Genomic DNA, 26873 nt, shown 5'->3' with positions numbered 1-26873 from the left:
ATTAGTTACACGTATGGTGCTGGCTTACAAAATAAGGCCTTTCAATAATTCTATTTACATCACAATGAGCAGATTTGGCAGAAAGTATTTACCTGTCTCCTGATACTGTTATCAGATATTTGCAATCATGAGTAAATTTCATGCCAGTTACAATTTCTAAAACAGAAGGATAAAAGTTAATTTGAAATATTGTGTGATTTGCAAGCTATATGCAATATTCTGTAACTGGGGAATGTACAATTCAAGGCAATAAAACTGTTTTCAGGGAAGGCAAAATACTTGATGTGAATTTCAGCACAAAACTAGTTACCTGTCAACTCTAAACACCTATGCCCCCCTCCCCTACTCTCCAGATGAACATGCAATAAGGATAGAAACTAAATTCCATCACAGCTTTGAAATTCTGGTATGTTTCAGCAGCTAAAAAGCAAAGAACAAAAAAAAAAAAAATAAAAATAATGCAGGTACTAGAAATTTGAAAAATAAATACCCAGGGGATCAGGCAACATCTGGGTTCAATGAAACAATCAACAGTTTAGACTGGTAACTTTTCATCACATCCAAGATAAAGCAAAAAGAAGGTTTGAAGTTGCAGAGAAGGGGAGGGATCAATAAGACAAAAGGGTTTTGTGACTAGATAGAAACTAACTGAATGATATGAATCTTGGTACTGTCAACTGAGCAAAATGAAGGTGGGGTGATGTGAAGGAATGCTGAATCGCAGCTGATCTGTCTAGAAACGTAAACCGAGAGAAATAAAAGGGAACATTAGTGAAAAGAAAGTAATGCTGGCGATACAGAACACGACAGGTTGCTGGAAACCTGGAAAGAGAATGCTGAACACAGTCAGCAGCTTAGACAGAAAAACCTGAGTTAATTGACCGTTAAAGTAGATGGATCTGTATTCTTTGCCATTTACAATGACAAGTAATTTTATATTATTGAAACACAAGATGCGAAAGAGAGATTACAGGACAGAGATTGAGATGGGTTTTCACTAATTGTAGGAGGACACAGGAACTGGGGTAGCCATGCTCATATTGAATGACAGAGTAGGCTTGTGGGACCACATAACCATGTTTTTTTTTGGTGGTTTTGTATTTGTTGTAAAAATTCCATGCTAAAAATTTTGATTGCAATTGTTTACATTTGTACCAGTCAAATTTAGTCACATTTATTCTTTTAAATCATAAATTCTTTTCATTGAGACATTATACAATCCCATATGTTTTTTAAAAAATCCATATTTACAAAAAAGATACAGCTGAGTAAATGGAAATAATTTCCAATTGACAAGTTCAGCTTAGACTTGCTCTGTGTACTCAAACCTCAAACAATTCAAACAAGAATGCACAAGATCACCAGATATCTCACAAGAGGAAAAAAACAAAATATGTGGCTCAAGGAATGAAAGCAAATTTAGTACGACAGAATACAAGTTGTCAACTGCTTATAAGCTTAACTACCTGAATGTCCAAACATACTGGCTACACATTCTCCAGTGTAGAAGTCAAAGATAGAAATATTCTTGTCAGAACAACTAGTTGCTACGAATGTTCCAGAAGGATCCATCTGAACCTAAAATTGAAAACAGACAATCTTCTAGGAAAATAGACCATAGACCAAATAAATTAATTCAAGAGTCACTGGTAACAATGCAGATAGTATGAAAAAAAAAATCACAGAAATGAGTAATTCACTGCATAGGAAGCAATCATTCAGCACAATCTGGGACTTGAATCCATTTTCCTAGCTGTTGATCAAGAAATTGCGTGTTTATTTTTAATGCTCATTTTAAATCTTTCTAAAGCTGCTAAAACAATAAGCATTCTATTCATTCCCTTATATTCAAGTGCTTTCATTATTCTGGCAGCAGAGGGCAGCCCATATCACCCTTTGGTTTAAGGGTTGTCCACTTGCTTCAGCATACTTTCTATTTTGAAATAGATGGGAATGGAGGCAAGGAACAGAACTGTAGTTCATGGAACCAGATGACGGAATATCTCGAACCCCAGGAATACAAGCAAATTTCTGAAGATGACAAGCAACATCATATATTGAAGTGCAAAGCATTGGGATACACAAAACACCATAGGAACAACTTTGGTGGTCTTTAAAATATCTGTGCTCTTCTAAACTTTGCTTTGTTGTTTTCTCGCATATAATTGAGAAAGGATCATATGATAGTATGTATATAAACAAAGGAAAGCATATGTGCCCCTTCACCAAACCGTAAGTTTTTCTGGGAAATTATTTAGTTAGCCACATTCCCAGGCTTTTCCTCTCATTCCTGCAGAAAATGAACAATCCACAAGATCATAAGATAGAAGCATAATTAGGCAATTTGCCCATTAAGTCTGCTCCACCATTTCATCATGGTGGATCCATTTTTCCTCTCAGCCTCAATCTCCTGCCTTCTCCCCGTATCCCTTTCATGTCCTGACCAATCAAGAATCTATCAACCTCGGTCTTAAATATACATAAAGCCTTGGCCTCCACAGATGCCTGTGGCAAAGAATTTCAGATTCACCACTCGCTGGCTAAAGAAATTCTTCCTTATCCGTTCTAAAAGGATACCCCTCTACTTTGAGGTTGTGTCTACTGTTCGTAGAGTCTCCCAGCATGGGAAACATCTTCTCTACATCCACTCTATCAAGGCCTTTTCACCATTCATTAGATTTCAATTAGGTCACTCCTCATTCTTCTGAATCCTAGTGAATACAGCCCCAGAGCCATCAAACACTCTTCATATGACAAACAAGACATATGACAATCCTGGAATCATTTTCGTGAACCTCCTTCAGAACCTCCCCGGAGTCAGCACATCCTTTCTAAGATAAGGGGCCCAAAACTGCTCACAATACTCCAAGTGAGGCCTCAACCTTACATCCTTGTTTTTATATTCTAGTATTTGCAATGGTCTTTTAAATACGAACATCTGTCAAACGTGACTGTCAGCATCCTTGCTCTTCCATCTTCTCTCACATTTATTGACAGCAGATCTACAAAGGTGCTGTGATTAAGTGTGACTGATGCTTCTCAACAATACCCTCAACTTCCAACTAGGCTAATTTCTATTTATTCTGAAAGCAAGGAACCATTAACATCTTTCACTGAATGCAAAATCCAGGGCATTGGGTCTTGTGGGAGGTCTGGGAGACTTCCACTTTCCCTGATGATGTACCTGTGCGTAATGCACCAAGCATGTTAAGGAGCTGGAGCCGCAGTTCGATGACCTTCAGATCATATCGGAGAATGAGGAAGTGTTCGATAGGAACTACAGGGAGGTAGTCATCCCCAAGTTGCAGGACACAAGTACCTGTGTAAGTGTCAGGAAAGGGAAAGGAAATAGGCAGCCGGTGCAGAGTACCCCTGTGGTTATTCCCTCAAAAATAAGTAAACTGCTTTGGATACTGTTTTGGGGGGGGGGGGTAAGGGGGAGGATGAGGAGCCTGAGGTCTTGGTACATATTGGTATAACGCCATAGGACAGAAATTGGGGTGGTCCTAAAGAGAGAATTTAGGGAACTAGGTAAAAAGCTGAAAAGAAGGACCTCCAGAATAGTAAACTCTGGATTGCTGTCTGTACCACATACCAGTAGGTATAGAACAATTGGGCAGATGAATGCGTGGCTGAAGGATTGGTGCAAAGGGCAGGGTTTCAGATTTCTTTGTCATTGGGATCTCTTCTGGGGTGGTATGACCTGTACAAAAAGAACAGGTTACACCTTAACCTGACGGGGACCAATATCCTTGCAAGAAAGTTTGCTAAAGCTGTTGGGGAGGGTTTAACTGATTTGGCAGGGAGATGGGAACAGAATGATGGGGCTTCGGATGGGGCAGTTGGTATACAATATATGCAGAGTGTAGTAAGTTTGTGAGGAAGGACAGGCAGATGATTGGACAAAATTGCAGTCAGTGTATGAGTTGAAATGTAACATGGGGGCAAAATCAAAAAAGGGTGATGAATGCAGGAATGAAGGTGATACATTTGAATGCACACAGTATACGGAATCAAGTAGATGATCTTGCAGTGCAGTTAGAGATTGATAGGCATGACGTTGTGGACATCACTGAGACCTTGCTAAAAGATGATCATAGCTGGAAGCCTAAAATCCAAGAATACAGACAGTATCGAAAGGACAGGCAGGTAGGCAGAGGGGGTGGGGTGACTGTAGGTAAAAGAAAAATCAAATCAAGTCCTTAGAAAATGATGGCATAAGATCAAAAGGTGTAGAATCCTTGTGGGTAAAGTTAAGAAACTGTAAGGGTTAAAAAGTCCCTGATGGGAGATATGTACAGGCCTCCAAACATCAGCCAAGAAGTGGGCTATAAATTACAACAGGAGAGAGAAAAAGGGTAATGTTATGATAGTCACGGGGGATTTCATTATGCAGGTAAATAGAGAAAATCAGGTTGGTGGTGCATCCTAAGAGAGGGAATTTGTAAAGTGCCTACAAGGTGGCTTTTTAGACCAGCTTGTCATTAAGCCCAGTAGGGGAAAGGCAAGTCTAGATTGGGCATGGTGTAAAGAATCAGATTTGATTAGGGAGTTTGGGAGGCAGTGATCATGATATGATAGAATTCACCCTGCAGTTTGATAGGGAGAAGATAAACATATTTTCTATTTATGATTTATAATTTAAATTTTTAATATTTACTATCGATTTGTAATCCAGGGAGCAGGAAGTACAGAATCAAATATCGCTGTGATGATTGTACACTCTAGTATCAATTGTTTGGCGACAATAAAGTATTAGTATTAATATAAATGGATGTATTAGTATTAAAATGGAGTTAGGGGAATTACAGAGTCATGAGATGAGCAGGCCAAAGTTGATTGGAAGGGGATACTAGCAGGGATGACGACATCCCTGCTAGAGTTTCTAGGAGCACTTTGGAAGGCGCAGGAGAGATGTATCCCAAAGATGAAGGAATTCTAAAGAGAGGATGAAGCAACTGTGGCCGACAAGGGAAGTCAGAGACAGCACAAAAGCAAAATATTGCAAAAATTAGTGGGAAGGTAGAAAATTAGGAAGTTTTAAAAACCAATAGACTTGGGAGTCCTTGTGCAGGATTCCCAAAGATGATCCTGCCAGTAGTAAGGAAGGCAAATACAACGTTAGCATTTATTTTGAGGGGATTAGAAAATAAGAGAAAGTATGTAATGCTGAGGGTTTATAAGGCATTGCACAGACCATAATTGGAGTATTGTGAGCAGTTTTGGTCCCCTTATCTAAAAGGTATGCTGGCATTGTAAAAGGTCTAGAAGAGCTTCACGAGAATGATTCTGGGTTAACATGAGGTGTGTTTGATGGCTCTGGGCCTGTACCTGTTGGAGTTTAGAAGAATTTTTTTGGGGGGGGGGAGGAGAGAGAGGAGAGAAATGAATCATTGAAACCTATTCAATATTGAAAGGTCTGGATTCCATTAGTGTATGAGCCTACAACCACCAGAGGTCACAGTCTCAGAATACAGGGACGTCCATTTGTAATAGAGATGAGGAGAATTTTTTTTTAGCCGCAGGGTAATGAATCTATGGAATTCATTGCTACAGATGGCTGTGGAAGACAAGTTATTGAGTATATTTAAAGTGGAGTTCGATAGGTTCTTGATTAGTCAGGGCATCAAAAGTTACAGGGAGAAAACAGGAGAATGGGATTCAGAGGGATAATGAGCCATGATGGAATGTCACAGCAGACTTGATGTACAGGGATAGGCCTAACTCTGCTCCATGTCCCACGTTCTCTCCTTTCCCTGGTCTCAACTTTTGTTGGTGAGATGTCAAAGTCAGGACATGTATGAGGTTTTGTCATCTCATATTAACCATGCACAGGAGAGTCAGCTCCCCATTGATAATAGAAGAAATTCTGAAAATGATTTTAGATTACTTTGAGAAGGATCCCATCTTCACTCTGTGAACCTTTGAAGCATCTTTTTTGCTTTCCATTGCTGATGTTATATATTCTGCAAAATTGAAAAGAAGAGGGAAAAAAACAAATGAATTTTCTTGTACCTCCTTACTTTTCTCCTCTCATAGATCAGCCTAATTCTCAGTATTTCCGGTACAGTCTATGGCTCGAGAGCTTGAATGTTGGTAACAGTAATACCCTAGTTAAAATGAACTAACATATCTGGTAATTTAAGGTGTACACAGCTCAGATACTAAAATGAATTGATTTCTGGAAGCTCAGTTGGGATGTGACAGCAGATCTCTGCCTTCCTACCTGTAGGTAGCACACAGTGCATAATAAAGATTGCAAATGATACCAAAGCTCATCTTTTGGTTGACAATAAAGAAGGATTTGCTTTAGTCAGAAGGTGGTGAATCTGTAGAATTCATTGCCACAGATGGCTATGGAGGACAAGTCATTAGGTATATTTAAAGTGGAGGTTAATAGGTTCTTGATTAGTCAGGGTATCAAAAGTTACACAGAGAAAGCAGGAGTATGGAATTGAAAGTGAAAATAACTCAGCCATGACTAAATAGCACAGTGGTTTTGATAGGCCAAATGCCCTAACTCGGCTCCTATGTCTTACGGTCTTATAAATCACTTGGTCAGCTGGCCAAAGTGGGAAATAAAATTTTTAGCACACAAGTATGAGTAATGCATCAGGGAAGGTGCAACAGGGCAAGGGTATTCAATATTGGCAACAGACAGACTTTGGAATATACATCTACAGATCCTTAAAAAGCATTACAAGCAAACTAAGGTGGCCAATAAAAGCATACAAGATGCTTTCTTTTGTAAGTCAATCCCAGAATATAAACGCTAGGAGTTGATAATACAATTATCATGCTAGTTAGGTCACAGTAAGAGTACAGCGGTAAAAAAGAATTGTGACTTCACTGGAGAGGTACACAGAAAATTTACAAAGGTGTTGTCTGGACTGGTTACAAGGAAAAATAGCTGTATTTGTCTGCAATAATGGAAGCCAAACGGAGACTTAACATGAGGCAAATAAGATAATGAGAGGTCTCAAAAAGGGAATTAGGAAGGGTCTATGCCAATTAGCTGAATGATCAAAAACCAAGGAACATAAATTTAAAAGTGATTGTCAAATGATCGAGGAAATGAAAATACTTTTCGCCAGTGTTGTACTCACTGCTTGGATGAGGGACAGAGGCAGAAGCCTTCATTAATATTAGATGTATTTGAACAGGAATGTCCTAATGTCCTGCAGATCGAGATCTGGACAGTTGGTACAAGTTGGATAGCACCTACTTTTGATCAACATGGACATAATAAACAAATGACCTCTTTCTATGACATGCATTTTATAACCTTACCTTCTCAAGAGAATTTAAATTATAGCATCTGAATTGGGAACCCTGATGTAATAGCATACAAAAAAATTAAGACCATTCCCTCTGAAAGAAAGAAACTTACCTAATATTTCTGTCCTGGCAGCCTATAGTTGCATATTTCCGAGAGATATCAACATCCATGTCATACAGTGTTGTCTTTCCAACAACATGATGAGTTCTTGTAAACAGAACTCCATCCACAGACTGTCAAAAGAAAATTTAAAGAAAATACTACCCACACTCAGCAAAACAACATTAACATATTGATGGATACAAACATTAAAAAGAGGAAAAGGGCATGTCTCCCAGAAAGTCAAGTAATTCATGTGTTGATCAATAAGGAGTTTTACACCTCTGTGATCATTTCCCATTCTCCTATTGAATGTCCATTATTTTAAACATCTCCATAAGGTCATCCCTCATCCTCCTATTGAATCTCCATGAATTTATACACCTCCATAAGATCATCCCTCATTCTCCTATTGAACCTCCATGAGTTTATACACCTCCATAAGATCATCCCTCATTCTCCTATTGAATCTCCATGAATTTATACACCTCCATAAGATCATCCCTCATTCTATCGAATCTCCATGAATTTATACACTTCCATAAGATCATCCCTCATTCTCCTATGCTCCAATGAAAAAAATTCCCAACCTGTTCAACCTCTCTCCATAACATAGTCCTTCATGTCCGAGGAACATCCTCATAAATATTCTCTGCATTCTTTCCAGTTTGATGGCATCTTTCCAATAGCATTGTAACCAAACTGAATATAATGGCAAGCCACCAGAGAAAGCATGCATTAACTATAGAGGAAATGATGAAGAAAAGAAAATAAACTAACAAGGTTTACCTTGTGTGCAGTTCGAAAGTAGATACTTTTATCAGCTCCACAACTAACCATTTTAACAATATCGTTACTGGCTGCAGGAGAGAATAAACAAAACACAATAAGGTTATCAACAATCTGTATCATAATACGCGGCTCCATCCCTCCCCCTCTTGTCTTCTCCTATCATTTTGCATCTCCCCCTCCCCCTCCAGCTTTCAAATCCCTTACTCACTCTTCCTTCAGTTAGTCCTGACGAAGGGTCTCGGCCTGAAACGTCGACTGCGCCTCTTCCTATAGATGCTGCCTGGCCTGCTGCGTTCACCAGTAACTTTGATGTGTGTTGCTTGAATTTCCAGCATCTGCAGAATTCCTGTTGTTTGCGTTTAAATTCACTACTGCGAAGCCTCTTCCGGTGATGCCTACACCGAAGAAGTTTAGATCCTCTCTTCGACGGGAGTTCAGTGAAACCATCTCTCACTGCTCCCCATCTGTGATTTCTTCGGCTCTTCAACTTTTCGACCAGACTTTGACTCAAACTCGCTATCACAGCCATGTATCCTTTCTTGGAACGTGCCTCCGTCGCCAGCTTACTCCAGTTGGCTTTAGGATTCGTTTCCAAGCCTCTCAATTTGGACCTTCTGAGGATCCCAGGTACTCACATTTCATTGACTCTGCCTCTCGCCGCTTCTCCCGTCAAGCTCTGAAGGCGACGCTCTCCGCCATGAGGAAGTACTTGGTGTCCCTATCCCAGACCCTTCCACACCTTCGGGACACTTTCTTCGCCGTCTGTAATGGTCCTACCCGCTATTTCATCCTCCGTCGGATCCACGCCTGCAATCGCCATTTTTTTGACTTTGTCATGTTAGGCAAAGATCGCAAGATCTTACATCTACGGACTCCAGAGCCTGCTGGCCCCGACGCTAGCAGGCATGAACTTTCAATTGAGGCTCCTGCCATTGATCTCGGCGGCTCCAACACCTCAGGACATATTCAAAACCCAGACTCCAGCAACGACCATGGAGACATTCAAAGCGATCGCGCAACCACCAACTGCGACTCCAGCCTTGAACTCCAGGCCGAGTCTTTATGTGCTGCTGTTGTGACTCCCGTCTCCCCTTCCCCCACCACCACTCTGCAGCCCCGTCTTCCTCAGATCCCACCGTCAACTCCTGGGCCCTCAGAAGCTCCATCTTCCTCTCACCCCAACCCTCCCCTCTCCATTGACACCCCCAGCCTCCCCCCTCCCCCCTCTGATCCCAGCTCTCATCCGTGCCGGGTCTTTACCATCCCCTCCGACCTTCAACTGTCGGAGGCAGAACGCTCTGTTCTCAGTAAGGGCCTCACGTTTGTCCCCCTTCGCCCACACCTCAGCGAGTTCCGTGTTCGCCATGATGCGGAACTTTTCTTCCGCCGTCTCCGTCTCCGAGCCTACTTCTTCGGCAAGGACTCTTCCACCCCCACCGATGACCCCTTCTCCCGTCTTCAACCCTCCTCTTCTTCATGGACACCCCGCTCTGGTCTTCTGCCTGCTCTGGATCTCTTTATTGCCAACTGCCGACGGGACATCAACCGTCTCGACTTCACCGCACCTTGTCCCCATTCCAACCTCACTCCTTCGGAACGCTCTGCTCTCCACTCCCTCCGCACTAATCCTAACATTATTATTAAACCCACTGATAAAGGGGGTGCTGTTGTAGTCTGGCGTACTGACCTCTACCTTGCCGAGGCACAGCAACAACTCGCGGATACCTCCTCTTATTTACCCCTCGATCGTGACCCCACTAAGGAGCACCAGGCCATTGTCTCCCACACTATCAACGACTTTATCCGCTCAGGGGATCTCCCATCCACTGCTACCAACCTTATAGTTCCCACACCCCGCACTTCCCGTTTCTACCTCCTACCCAAGATCCACAAACCTGCCTGTCCTAGCCGACCTATTGTCTCAGCTTGCTCCTGCCCCACCGAACTCGTTTCTGCATACCTCGACACTGTTTTATCACCCCTTGTTCAATCCCTTCCGACCTATGTTCGTGACACTTCTCACGCTCTTAAACTTTTCGATGATTTTAAGTTCCCTGGCCCCCACCGCTTTATTTTCACCATGGATGTCCAGTCCCTATATACTTCCATCCCCCATCAGGAAGGTCTCAAAGCTCTACGCTTCTTTTTGGATTCCAGACCTAATCAGTTCCCCTCTACCACCACTCTGCTCCGTCTAGCAGAATTAGTCCTTACTCTTAATAATTTCTCCTTTTGCTCCTCCCATTTCCTCCAAACTAAAGGTGTAGCTATGGGCACCCGTATGGGTCCTAGCTATGCCTGCCTTTTTGTTGGGTTTGTGGAACAATCTATGTTCCGTGCCTATTCTGGTATCTGTCCCCCACTTTTCCTTCGCTACATCGACGACTGCATTGGCGCTGCTTCCTGCACGCATGCAGAACTCGTTGACTTTATTAACTTTGCCTCCAACTTTCACCCTGCCCTCAAGTTTACCTGGTCCATTTCCGACACCTCCCTCCCCTTTCGAGATCTTTCTGTCTCTGTCTCTGGAGACAGCTTATCCACTGATGTCTACTATAAGCCTACTGACTCTCACAGCTATCTGGACTATTCCTCTTCTCACCCTGTCTCTTGCAAAAACGCCGTCCCCTTCTCGCAATTCCTCCGTCTCCGCCGCATCTGCTCTCAGGATGAGGCTTTTCATTCTAGGACGAGGGAGATGTCTTCATTTTTTAAAGAAAGGGGCTTCCCTTCCTCCACTATCAACTCTGCTCTTAAACGCATCTCCCCCATTTCACGTACATCTGCTCTCACTCCATCCTCCCACCACCCCACTAGGAATAGGGTTCCCCTGGTCCTCACCTACCACCCCACCAGCCTCTGGGTGCAACATATTATTCTCCGTAACTTCCGCCACCTCCAACGGGATCCCACCACTAAGCATATCTTTCCCTCCCCCCCTCTCTCTGCATTCCGCAGGGATCGCTCCCTACACAACTCCCTTGTCCATTCGTCCCCCCCAACCCACCCCACTGATCTCCCTCCTGGCACTTATCCGTGTAAGCGGAACAAGTGCTACACATGCCCTTACACTTCCTCCCTTACCACCATTCAGGGCCCCAAACAGTCCTTCCAGGTGAGGCATCACTTCACCTGTGAGTCGACTGGGGTGATATACTGCGTCCGGTGCTCCCGATGTGGCCTTTTATATATTGGTGAGACCCGACGCAGACTGGGAGACCACTTTGCTGAACATCTACGCTCTGTCCGCCAGAGAAAGCAGGATCTCCCAGTGGCCACACATTTTAATTCCACATCCCATTCCCATTCTGACATGTCTATCCACGGCCTCCTCTACTGTAAAGATGAAGCCACACTCAGGTTGGAGGAACAACACCTTATATTCCGTATGGGTAGCCTCCAACCTGATGGCATGAACATTGACTTCTCTAACTTCCGCTAGGCCCCACCTCCCCCTCGTACCCCATCTGTTACTCTTTTTTATGCACACATTCTTTCTCTCACTCTCCTTTTTCTCCCTCTGTCCCTCTGAATATACCTCTTGCTCATCCTCTGGGTCACCCCCCCCCCCACCGTCTTTCTTCCCAGACCTCCTGTCCCATGATCCTCTCGTATCCCCTTCGGCCTATCACCTGTCCAGCTCTCGGCTCCATCCCTCCCCCTCTTGTCTTCTCCTATCATTTTGCATCTCCCCCTCCCCCTCCAGCTTTCAAATCCCTTACTCACTCTTCCTTCAGTTAGTCCTGACGAAGGGTCTCGGCCTGAAACGTCGACTGCGCCTCTTCCTATAGATGCTGCCTGGCCTGCTGCGTTCACCAGCAACTTTGATGTGTGTTGCTCATAATACGTGGAGTGACTGGGACTTCAGCTCAACTAGACCATACTAAACAATTACTCTGCCTAGTCTTGTCAGGCTGCACCTGGACCATAGTCTTCTATATCTTTCCCCTCCACCTATCCAAATTTCTTTGAAATGTTGAGATCAATCCCACATCCATCACTTACGCTGGCAGCTCGGTCCACACACTCACCACCCTGAGTTAAGTAGTTCCCTTTCAGGTTCCCTTAATTTCACCTTGGCCCCCACTAACCCATGACCTCCAGCTGTAGTCTCACCCAACCTCAGTAGAAAAGCCCTACATGTATTTTCCCTATCTATACACCTCATAATTTTGTAGGTCATATTATATACATTTTGTTCTCAGTATGGATTACAAAAATACACAATGAACCCATAACTGACATCTCATATAACTGAACAATACAGTACCTGATTTAATAGATTATAAAAGCATATTTCAAAACAATATGTAATGAGTCCTCTAAATTCCTCTAAGTTCATTAAAAATCCTATATAAAAATATTCAACATTCAACAGCAGTAACATAAAAATACATCAAACCATGGAAAGGTCAGTTAGGACCATGGAAGTTACAAGAAATAGAGGTGAAATATTACAGCAAGGTAACTCCAGAACTAAGTGCCTTGGTAAACCCAAGCCCCAAAAACCCAGACATTCACCACCCTCTATGAAAACCTCCAGCCCAGGTTAAATGATCATCTCCTTACTTTGTAGGAATGGCTCGTTTGAGACTTTCCCACTAGTGGAAACAGTCCAAGACCTACACTGTCATGCTTCCTTAGAATCTTATACTACATTAAGATCACCCTTCATTCCAAGCTCCAGAGAATACAGATCACTTTTTTAGCCGCTAGTGAGAGGACAGCTCTCCCAGCCCACAAATTACCTTTGTGAATGACTTTTGGACTTCCATTAAATTTACTGGACAGAGACCATGCAGAGAATAATGTGACCTCACCAACATGCTGTAAAATTGCAAAATACTCCCTTAGTTGTGTTGCAACCTTTCCTCATACATCACGTCTCCAACCCAGGCAGCATCCTGCAAGTCTCTGCATTTTTATAAACCTTCCACATCCTTCAGTGGCTGGTAAATTGATGGAGAAGATCCTGAGAGGCAGGATTTATGAACATTTGGAGAGACATAATATGATTAGGAATAGTCAGCATGGCTTTGTCAAAGGCAGGTAGTGCCTTACGAGCCTGATTGAATCATTTTTTTTTCATAAAAAGGATGTGACTAAACACATTGATGAAGGTAGTGCAGAAGATGCAGTGTATATGAATTGCAGTAAGGCATTTGATAAGGTACCCCATGCAAGGCTTATTGAGAAAGTAAGGAGGCATGGGATGGTTGTGGATGGGTCATATTCTGCTTGAAGGCCGATGACCAGTGGTGTGCCTCAGGGATCTGTTCTGGGACCCCTACTTTTTGTGATTTTTATAAATGACCTGGCTGAGGAAGTGGAGGGATGGTTTAGTAAGTTTGCTGATGAGCAAAAGGTTGAGGATGTTACAGATAGTGTGGAGGGTTGTCAGAGGTTAGAGCAGGACATTGATAGGATGCAAAACTGGGCTGAGAAGTGGCAGATGGAGTTCAACCCAGATAAGTGTGAAGTGGTTCATTTTGGTAGGTCAAATATGATGGTAGAATGTAGTATTAATGGTAAGACTCTTGGCAGTGTGGAGGATCAGAGGGATCTTGGGGTCCGAGTCCATAGGACACTCAAAGCAGGTTGACTCTGTGGCTTAGAAGGCACACGGTGCATTGGCCTTCATCAACTGTGGGATTGAGTTTAGGAGCCGAGAGGTAATGTCACAGCTATATAGCACCCTGGTCAGACTCCACTTGGAGTCCTGTGCTCAGTTCTAGTGACCTCACTACAGGAAGGATGTGGAAACTATAAAGGGTACAGAGGAGATTTACAAGGATGTTGCCTGGATTGGGGAGCACGTCTTATGAAAATACGATGAGTGAACTCTGCCTTTTCTCCTTGGAGCGACAGAGGATGACAGGTGACCTGATAGAGGTGTAAGATGAGAGGCATTGATCGTGTGGATAGTCAGAGGCTTTTTCCCCAGGGCTGAAATGGCCAACACGAGAGGGCACAGTTTTAAGGTGCTTGGAAGTAGGTACAGAGAAAGTGTCAGGGGTAAGTCTTTTACGTAGAGAGTGGTGAGTGCATGGAATGGGCTACCAGCGATGGTGGTGGAGGTGGATACGATAGAGTCTTTTCAGAGACTTCTGGATAGGTACATGGAGCTTAGAAAGATAAAGAGGGCTATGGGTAACCCTAGGTAATTTCTAAAATAAGTACATGTTTGGCACAGCATCGTGAGCCAAAGGGCCTGTATTGTGCTGTAGGTTTTCTATGTTTCTACATTCTTCCTATAATGAGGTGACCATAACTGTACACAATACTCCAAATATGGTCTAACCAGTTTTCTAGAGCTGCCACATTACCCGCAGCTCTTGAACTCAAGCTCCCAACTAATGAAGGCCAGCACACCACGTGTCTTCTTAACCATCCTATCAACTTGTGTGGCAACTTTGTGGAGGAACAGAAGAATCTTCAGGTGTAGATCCATAATCCTCTCAAGACTAAGAATTCTGCCATTAACCTTGGACTCTACCTTCAAGACCTACCTTCCAAAATGCATCACCTTACACTTTTCTGTATAGAGCTTCATGGGCCAATTATAAAAACACATTTGAAATAGGTTTTCTGGGCTCATGGCCACAAAATGGGACTAATGAGGAGCAAGGATCTTTTTGAATTCTCCCACCAAACTATTATAGTTGCTCAACTAGCTACTTATAAAGCAATTCTGTTGTAATAAGGAAACTGAGTGAAGTTAGAAAGAACTGTATGTAGAATATCAGCCATGATTTCACTAAAATCTACAACAGGTTTAACGGATCTATGGCATATTCTTGCTATTTAATTTCTTTCCTTTAAGCAAAGATCCAGACGAGCAATACACTACTTGGTTTAATAACCCAGGTCTAAGAAATAATAAAAGTCACTATGACACCTTACTAATAGGTTAAAACCAGCAGAACAGAAGTGAAGGAATGAACATATACATCTTTTAAAGTGCTGAACAAGGAATTAAGTTCAATCAATATAATGAAGCAGAAATATTGCTTAAAGTACCTGCAAACTTCACAGCAGTAATTGAAGAGGAATGGTCATCTAGTGTCTGTGCCAGGCTATACTGTTTGTCCACATTTAATATATGGATTAGGCGGTCTCTGCTTGCTGTTGCCAACAACTTCAATCCTTAATAAAATTTAATAAATGTGTTAAAATAGTAACAAGGGATTGAAAATTATTAGGGAAAAATAATGACAAAACATTAAAATTATTTGGTATTAAATATTAATATCAAATAGTGGATTCCAGTCAATTGGGTCATTGGTTAATCAGCACAGCCATTTGAGACAACTCAAATTACAAGAACCTAATCGTGAAAATAACTAGGATTTTCTTCATTTATTTGAGACACTATGCTGCTTAACTGGGACATGAAGCTGTTACCAAACAATTTCTCACTAATGTCAGACACGTGTGCTTGTGTGGCCATTAGACACTACACCGGATTTACAGCAAAACATTTTTAGTGTCAGTTGCATGTGTGTATAAGTTCAAGAAGCAGTGATTTTTTTCTGCTGATAGTTGGTGAGAAATAAGCAGCAAGACAACTCAGAATTGTTTTGCTCACTGCAGTTTCAAGCATTCAGGCTTGGAGATACCAGAAACAGCTGAGAGTGAAAATGAAATTATTTCACCACTTCAACAAGTTAAGAACTATGAATAATTTGAAGGTACTGAAAATAAGCTTAAATGTTTCCTTTAGTCCCTACCAGACGCTCAGCTCTCACCTGTGGCTCCAAGTAGCTGCTTGTATGTGACAGTGGCCACACCTCGGTACATCACTTCGACAAGGGGGCTAAACCAGGTAAGAGTAGCCTGTGGGTCTCATACTTTGCTGAGGAAGGGACATGCCTGTCCAAGGATGCAAAGTTGACTCTGGTGGACTGGGCAAATGAGATCTACAGTGAGATCCAACTGCCAGGAAGGCAGATCTGCAATGCTCATGGAGAGCGAAGGGCATGATGAGATGCAGAAGACATGGTCATTCATTCCAACCAAGGAAGACTCCAGCTGAGACAACTACACAAACCACTTCCGAGGCTGAGTGTAACTGCCCCATGCAATAGCTTTTCCACTTCAAAAACTCTCCTGGTCTAATACACTAGAAAACAAACAGTTGTATTGGTAGTGTTCCAATTTATTCTCTATTTCATTTAAATACATGGGTAACCCTAGGTAAGTTCTAAAGTACGTACCTGTTTGGCACAGCATTGTGGGCCAAAGGGCCTGTATTCTGCTGTAGGTTTTCTATGTTTCTATGTTACATAATTTGTTACTCAGTTAAACTCTAGTTTGTCCTTTTAATACCTTTTTAACTATTTCCATGAAACTTCAGCTAATTGGGGCATCCACTTAATTGGGTGGAAATGTACTGGTCCCAATATGTCAGGGGAATCCTCTGTACATTGAAAAATACATTTGTAAAAGTTACTGATTTACACTACATGCAACATGAGAAATGGCAGCAGGCTGTTGAAAAACAACATTTAAGGCAAGGTTAAATACAAACCTAATTGGTGATTTGTTCAAAGAGTAATTAGACATGGAACAGCAGAAATAATTAGCCATTGGGAAATAAAAACTATCCTTGAGGTTTCCTCTCATTAATAGTTGACAAAATGACAAAATAAAAAAAAAATCACTCTCTTCCACCAACTTTGGGTCAAGAACACAAGAGCACATATCAAAATTGGATTTCCATTGCTGGATTTCGCACTTTGGAAGTCTGTTCAAGTATTATGAAGAGCTGCTTCTGTATAAATCACAGAGATTTGAGCAGGATCACACGAATGGCCAAGCGTGGCTTTGGACACCACACCACAGGTGTGGTCTCCTGCATTCTCAAGGATCAATTACCCAGAATAAAAACAGCAGACTTCTACAATCAGTTTCCTCAGTAATTGATTGCGTTGTTACTTCCCTGTGAAATTGAGTGTTCAGCTAATGTTACAATGAGAATGGTGAATCAAAATGCTGTTGACATCTGTCATGATCTTATCATCTGCTTGTGGCCTACTCTTTCCTTAATCCTTATGTTTAAATAAAAGCAAAACTTCTTCTGTATCATCTGATCGAGTAACCAGGGCCTCGATGCTAGAGATGTTGATCTGAGGAAAGGACATTGGTATTGGCTTGCTTGCTTATGTTTCCAGCAATGTAACAGATTTTTGTGGTATTTTCTAGTGCCTTGAGATGTCGACTGTAGTTGGTCCATGCCTCAGAAGCACATGGAAGGGAAAGAGTCTCAGCTGCTCGGCAGACTGATTTTCTTTTCGTGGCCAGGTCTGAAGTTGAATACTCCATTCCTCGCTTAAAACTGTTGAACTTTATGAACGTCTGTCTTGACTGAGAGATAGAACATAGAATAGTACAACACGGTACAGGCCCTTTGGCCCACAATGTTATGCCGACCCTCAAACCCTGCCTCCCATGTAATCCCCCTCCTAAAATTCCTCCATATACCTGTCTAGTAGTCTCTTAAACTTCACCAGTGTATCTGCCTCCACCACTGACTCAGGCAGTGCATTCCACGCACCAACCACTCTCTGAGTAAAAAACCTTCCTCTAATATCCCCCTTGAACTTCCCACTCCTTACCTTAAAGCCATGTCCTCTTGTATTGAACAGTCGTGCCCTGGGGAAGAGGTGCTGGCTGTCCACTCTATCTATTCCTCTTATTATCTTGTACACCTCTATCATGTCTCCTCTCATCGTCCTTCTCTCCAAAGAGTAAAGCCCTAGCTCCCTTAATCTCTGATCATAATCCATACTCTCTAAAGCAGGCAGCATCCTGGTAAATCTCCTCTGTACTCTTCCCAATGCTTCCACATCCTTCCTATAGTGAGGTGACCAGAACTAGACACAGTACTCCAAGTGTGGCCTAACCAGAGTTTTATACAGCTGCATCATTACCTTGCGACTCTTAAACTCTATCCTTCGACTTATGAAAGCTAACACCCCATAAGCTTTCTTAACTACCCTATCTACCTGTCAGGCAACTTTCAGGGATCTGTGGACATGTACCCTCAGATCCCTCTGCTCCTCCACACTACCAAGTATCCTGCCATTTATTTTGTACTCTGTCTTGGAGTTTGTCCTTCCAAAGTGTACCACCTCACAATTCTCCAGGTTGAACTCCATCTGCCACTTCTCAGCCCACTTCTGCATCCTATCAATGTCTCTCTGCAACCTTCGACAATCCTCTATACTATCTACAACACACCAACCTTTGTGTCATCTACAAACTTGCCAAATCACCCTTCTACCCCCATATCCAGGTCATTAATAAAAATCACGAAAAGTAGAGGTCCCAGAACTGATCCTTGTGGGACACCACTAGTCACAACCCTCCAATCTGAATGTACTCCTTCCACCACGACCCTTTGCCTTCTGCAGGCAAGCCTATTCTGAATCCACCTGGCCAAACTTCCCTGGATCCCATGCCTTCTGACTTTCTGAATAAGCCTACTGTGTGGAACCTTGTCAAATGCCTTACTAAAATCCATGTAGATCACATCCACTGCACTACCCTCATCTATATGCCTGGTCATCTCCTCAAAGAACTGTCAGGTATGTTAGACACGATCTGCCCTTCACAAAGCCATGCTGACTGTCCCTGATCAGACCATGATTCTCTAAATGCCCACAGATCCTATCTCTAAGAATCTCTAACAGCTTTCCCACCACAGACGTAACGCTCACTGGTCTATAATTACCCGGACTATCCCTACTACCTTTTTTGAACAAGGGGACAACATTCGCCTCCCTCCAATCCTCCGGTACCATTCCTGTGGACAATGAGGACATAAAGATCCTAGCCAGAGGCTCAGTAATCTTTTCCCTCGCCTCGTAGAGCAGCCTGGGGAATATTCTGTCAGGCCCCGGGGACTTGTCCGTCCTAATGTGTTTTAACAACTCTAACACCTCCTCTCCCTCAATATCAATATGCTCCAGAACATCAACCTCACTCTTATTGTCCTCACCATCATCAAGTTCCCTCTCATTGGTGAATACCAAAGAGAAGTATTCATTGAGGACCTCGCTCACTTCCACAGCCTCCAGGCACATCTTCCCACCTTTATCTCTAATCAGTCCTACCTTCACTCCTATCTTCCTTTTGTCCTTCACATAATTGAAGATGAATGCCAGAATATTGATAGTTGTCCACATTTTCAGGGCTTCTCTATTTACCGCCAATGGATAGTGAGACATAAATGGGGTAGGCTGACAAATGACCTCTGCATTGCATATATCAAGTTCAAGGCTCATCTTCCCACATGCATTGTTGAACAAGTTAATGACATAAAGGAACTTGGCCTCAGGACATGCACAAGATCAAATACGTGAGCAGCTTGATCAATGGCTTTCATCTGCTGAACTGTTGAATAGCCTTCTTTTGGATCTGAAGATTAGTTCTGCTCACACATGAAGACATTTTAAGGAGGTGAACATTGCAAAGAGAAGACTAAAAGTGCACAGTGATTAGTCTTCAATAAGATTAGTTTAGTTAGATACATTCTGGTTAATACCTTGGTTTACATGCTGTTACAAAACAAGTAAAAGATGGCAGTAATTAGGAATGCTCAAAGTCAGCTTAGCTTCCATAAAAATTCATTTCCATGAAACATTTAATAAGTAAACATTTCTTAAATTATGTTGCCATGATTTTGTTGATGTCTCAGACAATGACGCGTCACAGTAGCTTTAAGACATTCAAGATGCATCATAAGAGTTTTAAGGTATGTATACAGAGTTTGGAGGATTTTTTTTTAAATCAATTATGCTTATTTGGGAGTGACAGCTACTCATCTTCAGTCCCTAGGCCCTTTCCCTACAGACAGTGGGAGAAACAAATAGCAGCTGCCTTCAAACAAAAAGACTAAGCATTTGCAAACTCAATAATCAGTAGGCAGTTGAAAGTAAATTGTACAATTACTCACCAGTTTCAGGTTTTGAGTACTCAAGACAGAGAATCTCAGAATCATGAGCTTCAACTTTCATTAGTTCATCCAAGAACTGCAGATCAAAAATTCTGAAAACAAAAGAAAAACACTTTACCATGTTCCAGACTATTGTGTTTAATATAAAACTCTACTGGTTACATAGAAACATAGAAAATAGGTGCAGGAGTAGGCCATTCGGCCCTTCGAGCCTGCACCGCCATTTATTATGATCATGGCTGATCATCCAACTCAGAACCCCGCCCCAGCCTTCCCTCCATACCCCCTGACCCCTGTAGCCACAAGGGCCATATCTAACTCCCTCTTAAACATAGCCAATGAACTGGCCTCAACAGTTTGCTGTGGCAGAGAATTCCACAGATTCACCACCCTCTGTGTGAAGAAGTTTTTCCTAATCTCAGTCCTAAAAGGCTTCCCCTCTATCTTCAAACTGTGACCCCTCGTTCTGGACTTCCCCAACATCGGGAACAATCTTCCTGCATCTAGCCTGTCCAATCCCTTTAGGATCTTATACGTTTCAATCAGATCCCCCCTCAATCTTCTAAATTCCAACGAGTACAAGCCCAGTTCATCCAGTCTTTCTTCATATGAAAGTCCTGCCATCCCAGGAATCAATCTGGTGAACCTTCTTTGTACTCCCTCTATGGCAAAGATGTCTTTCCTCAGATTAGGGGACCAAAACTGCACACAATACTCCAGGTGTGGTCTCACCAAGGCCTTGTACAACTGCAGTAGTACCTCCCTGCTCCTGTACTCGAATCCTCTCGCTATAAATGCCAGCATACCATTCGCCTTTTTCACCGCCTGCTGTACCTGCATGCCCACTTTCAATGACTGGTGTATAATGACACCCAGGTCTCGTTGCACCTCCCCTTTTCCTAATCGGCCACCATTCAGATAATAATCTGTTTTCCCATTTTTGCCACCAAAGTGGATAACTTCACATTTATCCACATTAAATTGCATCTGCCATGAGTTTGCCCACTCACCCAACCTATCCAAGTCACCCTGCATCCTCTTAGCATCCTCCTCACTGCTAACACTGCCGCCCAGCTTCGTGTCATCCGCAAACTTGGAGATGCTGCATTTAATTCCCTCATCCAAGTCATTAATATATATTGTAAACAACTGGGGTCCCAGCACTGAGCCTTGCGGTACCCCACTAGTCACCGCCTGCCATTCTGAAAAGGTCCCGTTTATTCCCACTCTCTGCCCCCTGTCCGCCAACCAATTCTCCACCCACACCAATACCTTACCCCCAATACCGTGAGCTTTAAGTTTGCACACTAATCTCCTGTGTGGGACCTTGTCAAAAGCCTTTTGAAAATCCAAATATACCACATCCACTGGTTCTCCCCTATCCACTCTACTAGTTACATACTCAAAAAATTCTATGAGATTCGTCAGACATGATTTTCCTTTCACAAATCCATGCTGACTTTGTCCGATCATTTCTCCGCTTTCCAAATGTGCTGTTATCACATCTTTGATAACTGACTCCAGCAGTTTCCCCACCACCGATGTTAGGCTAACCGGTCTATAATTCCCCGGTTTCTCTCTCCCTCCTTTTTTAAAAATTGGGGTTACATTAGCCACCCTCCAATCCTCAGGAACTAGTCCAGAATCTAACGAGTTTTGAAAAATTATCACTAATGCATCCACTATTTCTTGGGCTACTTCCTTAAGCACTCTAGGATGCAGACCATCTGGCCCTGGGAATTTATCTGCCTTCAATCCCTTCAATTTACCTAACACCACTTATGTAACTGTGTTACATAACACAGTTGCACTTAAATACCCATCAGCCCCCAGCCCTCTATTTTTCCAAGTATAACTGGGAGAAGCAACATTTGCCAGTCAGGACTACAAATAGAGATAGGGAAACAAGCAATGTTCAATGTACTATTGATTGTTCAATAAATATTATGAAATTTAAATTAAAACAGAGGAAGATGAAATTGTTCATGAGGCCAGGCAGCATCTGTGGAAATAATGATGCTGAGGAAATTTTGCTTTTATTTAAGCATAAGGATCAGGAAAAAGAATAGGTCACACGCACTTGATAAGATCATGACAGATTTCAGCATTTTGCTCCCCCAATCTTCTTCAATGAATTCCTGTTACTCCTTGAACTTATTCCTTGAATAAACTTATCCATACCCCTGTAGGTTTAGAATTTCCAGAACTTAATGATTAAAAAGCATTTTCAAAAGTATATTACAATGGCTGTGAAATGAAGGCCAAGCGGTTTGGAAACACCCAGCAGTTCAGGCACAGTTCATGGAGAGAGAAAAACTGACTTATAGATAATATACAGCAGAACTGACCAATTCTGGAAAACAAAGGCTAAAATACACAAAACTATTGAATATGATAGACACTAGTACGAGGCTCCATTAGCACAGGGTGCAAAACCACAGATGGTCAGAGTGGATTAGGATCATCATCATCATTATGTGCAGTGTCATGTGACATAGACAAACATGGTCTTCCATCTATCATGACCATGATTGTTCTTGGCAGAGTTTTCTACAGAAGTGGTTTGCCATTGCCTTCCTCTGGGCAGTGCTTACAAGACAGGTGATCCTAGCCATTATCAATACTTTTCAGATGTTGTCTGCCTAGTGTTAGTAGTTGCATAACCAGGACTTATAATATGCACCAGCTGCTCATATGACCATCCGCCACCTGCTCCCATGGCTTCAATTGACCCTGATTGGGGAGCAAAGCCCAGGGTTGACACCACAAATAGAATGTGCATCTCCCACAAAGCAGGGATGAAACTTGCTTTTGCTTTTTCCTCAGTCAAGCGATGGGTGAACAACTGCAGGATTCTATACTTGAGGTTAAAGTGAATTACTGCTTCACTTGTAAAGACTGTTCAAGTGCCTGGACGATCAGAAATGAAGAGGTAAAAGGACAACTGCTGCACTCCCTGCTGTTATATGAGAAAGTATAGTAAGAAAAGAGTGGTTGACAGAGATGGAAAAGCATCCTCAGCATGCTGAAAGGGGACAGGTTGATGTGTGCGATGATGAAATCTTACCGAAGGCAGCAGAAACTGCTAAACTATAAATTCTGAAGGCACAGGCTGGGAGGGTATAAAATATAACTAAGGGAACTCTATCTGTACAGGAAAGGTTATAACTCTATCTGCAAGGTTATGTACAGGTACAGGGAATGTGGTCAAGAGCTGTACCAACTATAGTAGAGATGTAGTCACCGCTCAGGAAGGAAGATGTTTCAGAGGCATCTATGGGAAAATTCATGGACCAGACAGTTAAAGTGGAGATTGAGGAACTCAGAACAGAATAGATTTCCAGCAAAATAGCTGTGGGAGTCTGTGGGCTTTTCATGGACAGGTTAGTGATAATCATCCATTGAGTCACATGAATTCAGAAAGATAATGATTTTTATTTAAAATTCCTCTTTCATGTGCTAAAACCATTTATAACTGTCCAATGATTATCTTGCTGCCTTTTGAACCAGTATGTAAAACAGTTAGCTTAATTGCATAATAACACTTAGATTCTACAAAGATCCTTTCACAATCATTTAAATGGCAAAGTAAAAGAATAAATCCTCACATATTTTGTCCCAAAGTCAACATTGATATTAGACTGTTGAAGAAATCTTCATTATCAATTATTTGTACCTCAGAGTCCCCATCCTATCCCCAGATGCCAGGTGTTGCCCATCAGGGCTGATGGTTATGACCCGAATTCCTGATTTTATCTCAGAATTTCCTCCATTTTCAGTTCGGTCAGGATTGTTACTAGCATCGTGGAGATACTGAATATTGTCACCAACATACACAATTTTGATCAAGTCCTGGGGCGGGGGGGGGGGGTAAGGTAAAAAAAAAAACAAGAGTCAGATTTCTCGCTCACTGAATTCCATGTTTTGCTTTCTAATGTAAAGACAGGTGTAAAATACCTGTATAAACTCTTTAAAATGACACCCTCAGTCTGTCCAAGATAGCCACATTTAATCGCTATTCTGATTTTTTTTTGTTTCTCAGGATATTACCCACATTACCTCTTTAAGAGGTAGTGTTAATTTGCAGTTCCCTTGTCCATCACTAAGATTCTAAATTTCAATTAGCTATATTTATTTAAGCACTCTGCAGGGAATTCATTCTCTTCATTGTAAGTCTCTCTTCTGACATACATCCTGAGCAGTGACACCTTATTAAAACCCATCAAACATCCTGAATTGAAAAATGACATAAAATGCTGTTTTCATTACTAATTCTGGTAACTAAAATAAAATTGAATGTTTTCGATAAGGTTAGAGTGGAAGTTGAAACTCACTGTGCTATAAATATTTTTACGGAATGACGTGAATTGAAATTCAGGAGCATCACCAGGATTCCACAATCGTATAGTATTGTCTGATGAACAAGTTAGAAAAGATGCAGGTGGCAGACAAGCTAGATTACCATTTTCCAACTCTGGATAAACCTGCAAAGGCAAGGAAAAACCAAATTAATACACTGGGCTTTTAAATAAAGAAGTGACTAAAGTTAAAGTGAACACTATTATTCAAGTTCTCATCCACAGACTGGAGAATGAGAATCACAAAGGCAATTGCAGAGAGATAGCGAACAAAAGAGTTTCAGATTTGTAGATCATTTGGTTCTCTTCTGGGGATGGTATAATCTGCACAAAAGGGTTGGGTTACACCTAAACAAGGAGGACCAATATCCTTGCAGGAAGGTGTGTTAGAACTATTGGGGAGGGTTTAACCTTGGTTGGGATGGGATCCAGAGTGATGAATCAGAAGATGAAGCTATTAGTTTAAGTATAGAGAGACAGTGAGGACTAAGGTCACTTGGATGGGTTGAAATTTATCTGTTTTAATCCAAGAAGCATCAAGAGCAAGGGTGATGAACTTAGAGCATGGGTCAGTACATAGAACAATGACATTGTAGCCATTACATAGACTCGGTTGTCACAAGTGCAGGAACAGAGCTGCCGAATTTTCTAGAATTTAGAAAGGAGTAGGGAGAGAGGGAAAAGATGTGGGGGAGAGGCATTGTTAATCAGGGAAAGTATCACAGCTGCAGAAAGTGAGGACATCATGGAGAGATCATCTGCTGAGTCAGTGTGGGCGGAAGTGGAAATAGGAAGGGAGCAGTCACTCTACTGGGAACATTCTATGGACAACAGAGACACTGAGGAACTGACCAAGAGGCAGATTTTAAGAAAGGTGCAAAAATAACGGGATTGTTGTCATGGGTGACTCCAACTTCCCTAATATTGATGGCAACTCCTTAATGGTAAAAGGTTTAGATGTGACATCATTTGTTAAGTGTGTCAAGGCAGAATTCCTTACACAATATGCAAACAGACTTACTAGAGGAGAGACCACACTGGATGTAGCATTAGGCAATGAACCTGTTAGTTGACAGATCTATCAATGGGTAAGCGTTTTAGAGACAGTAACCATAACTCACTGATCTTTACCATAGCCTTGTACAGAAATAAAAGCAGAAAGCCTGGAAACAAATTTATTGGGGGGAGAGCAAATTAGAAGGCTAATGGCAGGAACTTGGGAGCATAAATTGAGAACAGATGTATTCAGGGAAATGCACAACAGAGGTGTGGAAGCTATTTAGGGAGCACTTGCATGGGGCTCTAGATAAGTTTGTTCCATTGAGGCAAAGAAAGGATAGGGTGAAGGAACTATGAATGATAAGAGATATGGAACATTTAGTCAAGAGGAAGGGGGAAAAAAAAACATATTTAAGATTTAGGAAGCAAGGGTCAGACAGGGCTGTGGAGAGTTACTAGTTAACTGGGAAGGAGCTTAAGAAGGGTCTCGGAGCTAGAAGAGAACATGAGAAGGCATTGGCAAGTAAGATTAAGTTCTCAAGGGATATTGGAACTCTGATAAAGAAGGAGAGAGATGTATGACACGTATAGGAAACAGAGCAAATAAGGTGCTTGAGAATATAAAGTGCAAAAAAAAACACAAGAAATCAGGAGGGCTAAAAGACATTAAGTTGCTTTGGCAGTCAAGGTGAAGGATGATCTAAAGAGCTTCTACAGGTATATTAAGAGCAAAAGAACAGTAAGGGATAAAATTGGTCCTCTTGAAGTTCAGAGCAGTCGCTATGTATGGAACCAAAAGCAATGGGGGAGATCTTAAATGGGTTTTTTGCGTCTGTATTAACTAAGGAAACTGGCATGGAGTCAATGGAAATAAGGCAACCAAGTAGTGAGGTCATGGAACCTATACAGATTGAAGAGGAGGAGGTGCTTGCTATCTTGAGGCAAATCATAGTAGATAAATCCCCAGGACCTGACAGGGTATTCCCTCGGACCTTGAAGGAGACTAGTGTTGAAATTGCAGGGGCCTGGCAGATATATTTAAAATGTCGGTATCTACGGTGAGGTGCCGGAGGATTGGAGGATAGCTCATGTTGTTCCGTTGTTTAAAAAAGGCTCTAAAAGTAATCCGGGAAACTTCAGGCTGGTAAGTTTGATGTCGGTAGTACGTAAATTATTGGAAAGAGTACTAAGAGATAAGATCTACAAGTATTTGGATAGACAGGGACTTATTAGGGAGAGTCAACATAGCTTTGTGCGTGGTAGGTCATGTTTGACCAATCTATTGGAGTTTTTCGAGGAGGTTACCAGGAAAGTGGATGAAGTGAAGGCAGTGAATATTATCTACATGGACTTCAGTAAGGCCTTTGACAAGGTCCCACTTGGGAGG

The 26873-nt window shown here is 42.1% G+C and overlaps 1 protein-coding gene across 2 annotated transcripts in view; it reads right to left on the bottom strand.

Annotated features, from left to right (window-relative positions):
* LOC134352591 (mitogen-activated protein kinase-binding protein 1-like) overlaps window positions 1-26873 on the bottom strand; it is a 158397-nt gene that overhangs the window by 64653 nt on the left and 66871 nt on the right. For both annotated transcript variants that reach the window (XR_010019413.1, XM_063059866.1), the window contains exons 10-18: window positions 24464-24613; window positions 23806-23981; window positions 20130-20221; window positions 15191-15316; window positions 8168-8238; window positions 7391-7512; window positions 5891-5966; window positions 1467-1578; window positions 93-156 (exon numbers count right to left, since the gene is read on the bottom strand). Coding sequence is in view for 1 of the 2 variants with exons in the window: in XM_063059866.1 (XP_062915936.1) it covers window positions 93-156; window positions 1467-1578; window positions 5891-5966; window positions 7391-7512; window positions 8168-8238; window positions 15191-15316; window positions 20130-20221; window positions 23806-23981; window positions 24464-24613 (989 nt within the window). In the remaining variant the exon portion in view is untranslated. The remainder of the gene's footprint in view (window positions 1-92; window positions 157-1466; window positions 1579-5890; window positions 5967-7390; window positions 7513-8167; window positions 8239-15190; window positions 15317-20129; window positions 20222-23805; window positions 23982-24463; window positions 24614-26873) is intronic.

Source organism: Mobula hypostoma, chromosome 10, assembly GCF_963921235.1.
Source record: "Mobula hypostoma chromosome 10, sMobHyp1.1, whole genome shotgun sequence".
In the NCBI taxonomy this organism is placed as follows: Eukaryota; Metazoa; Chordata; class Chondrichthyes; order Myliobatiformes; family Myliobatidae; genus Mobula; species Mobula hypostoma.
The sequence above is the reverse complement of the archived record's forward strand: the minus strand, read 5'-3'. Positions and strand labels throughout refer to the sequence as shown.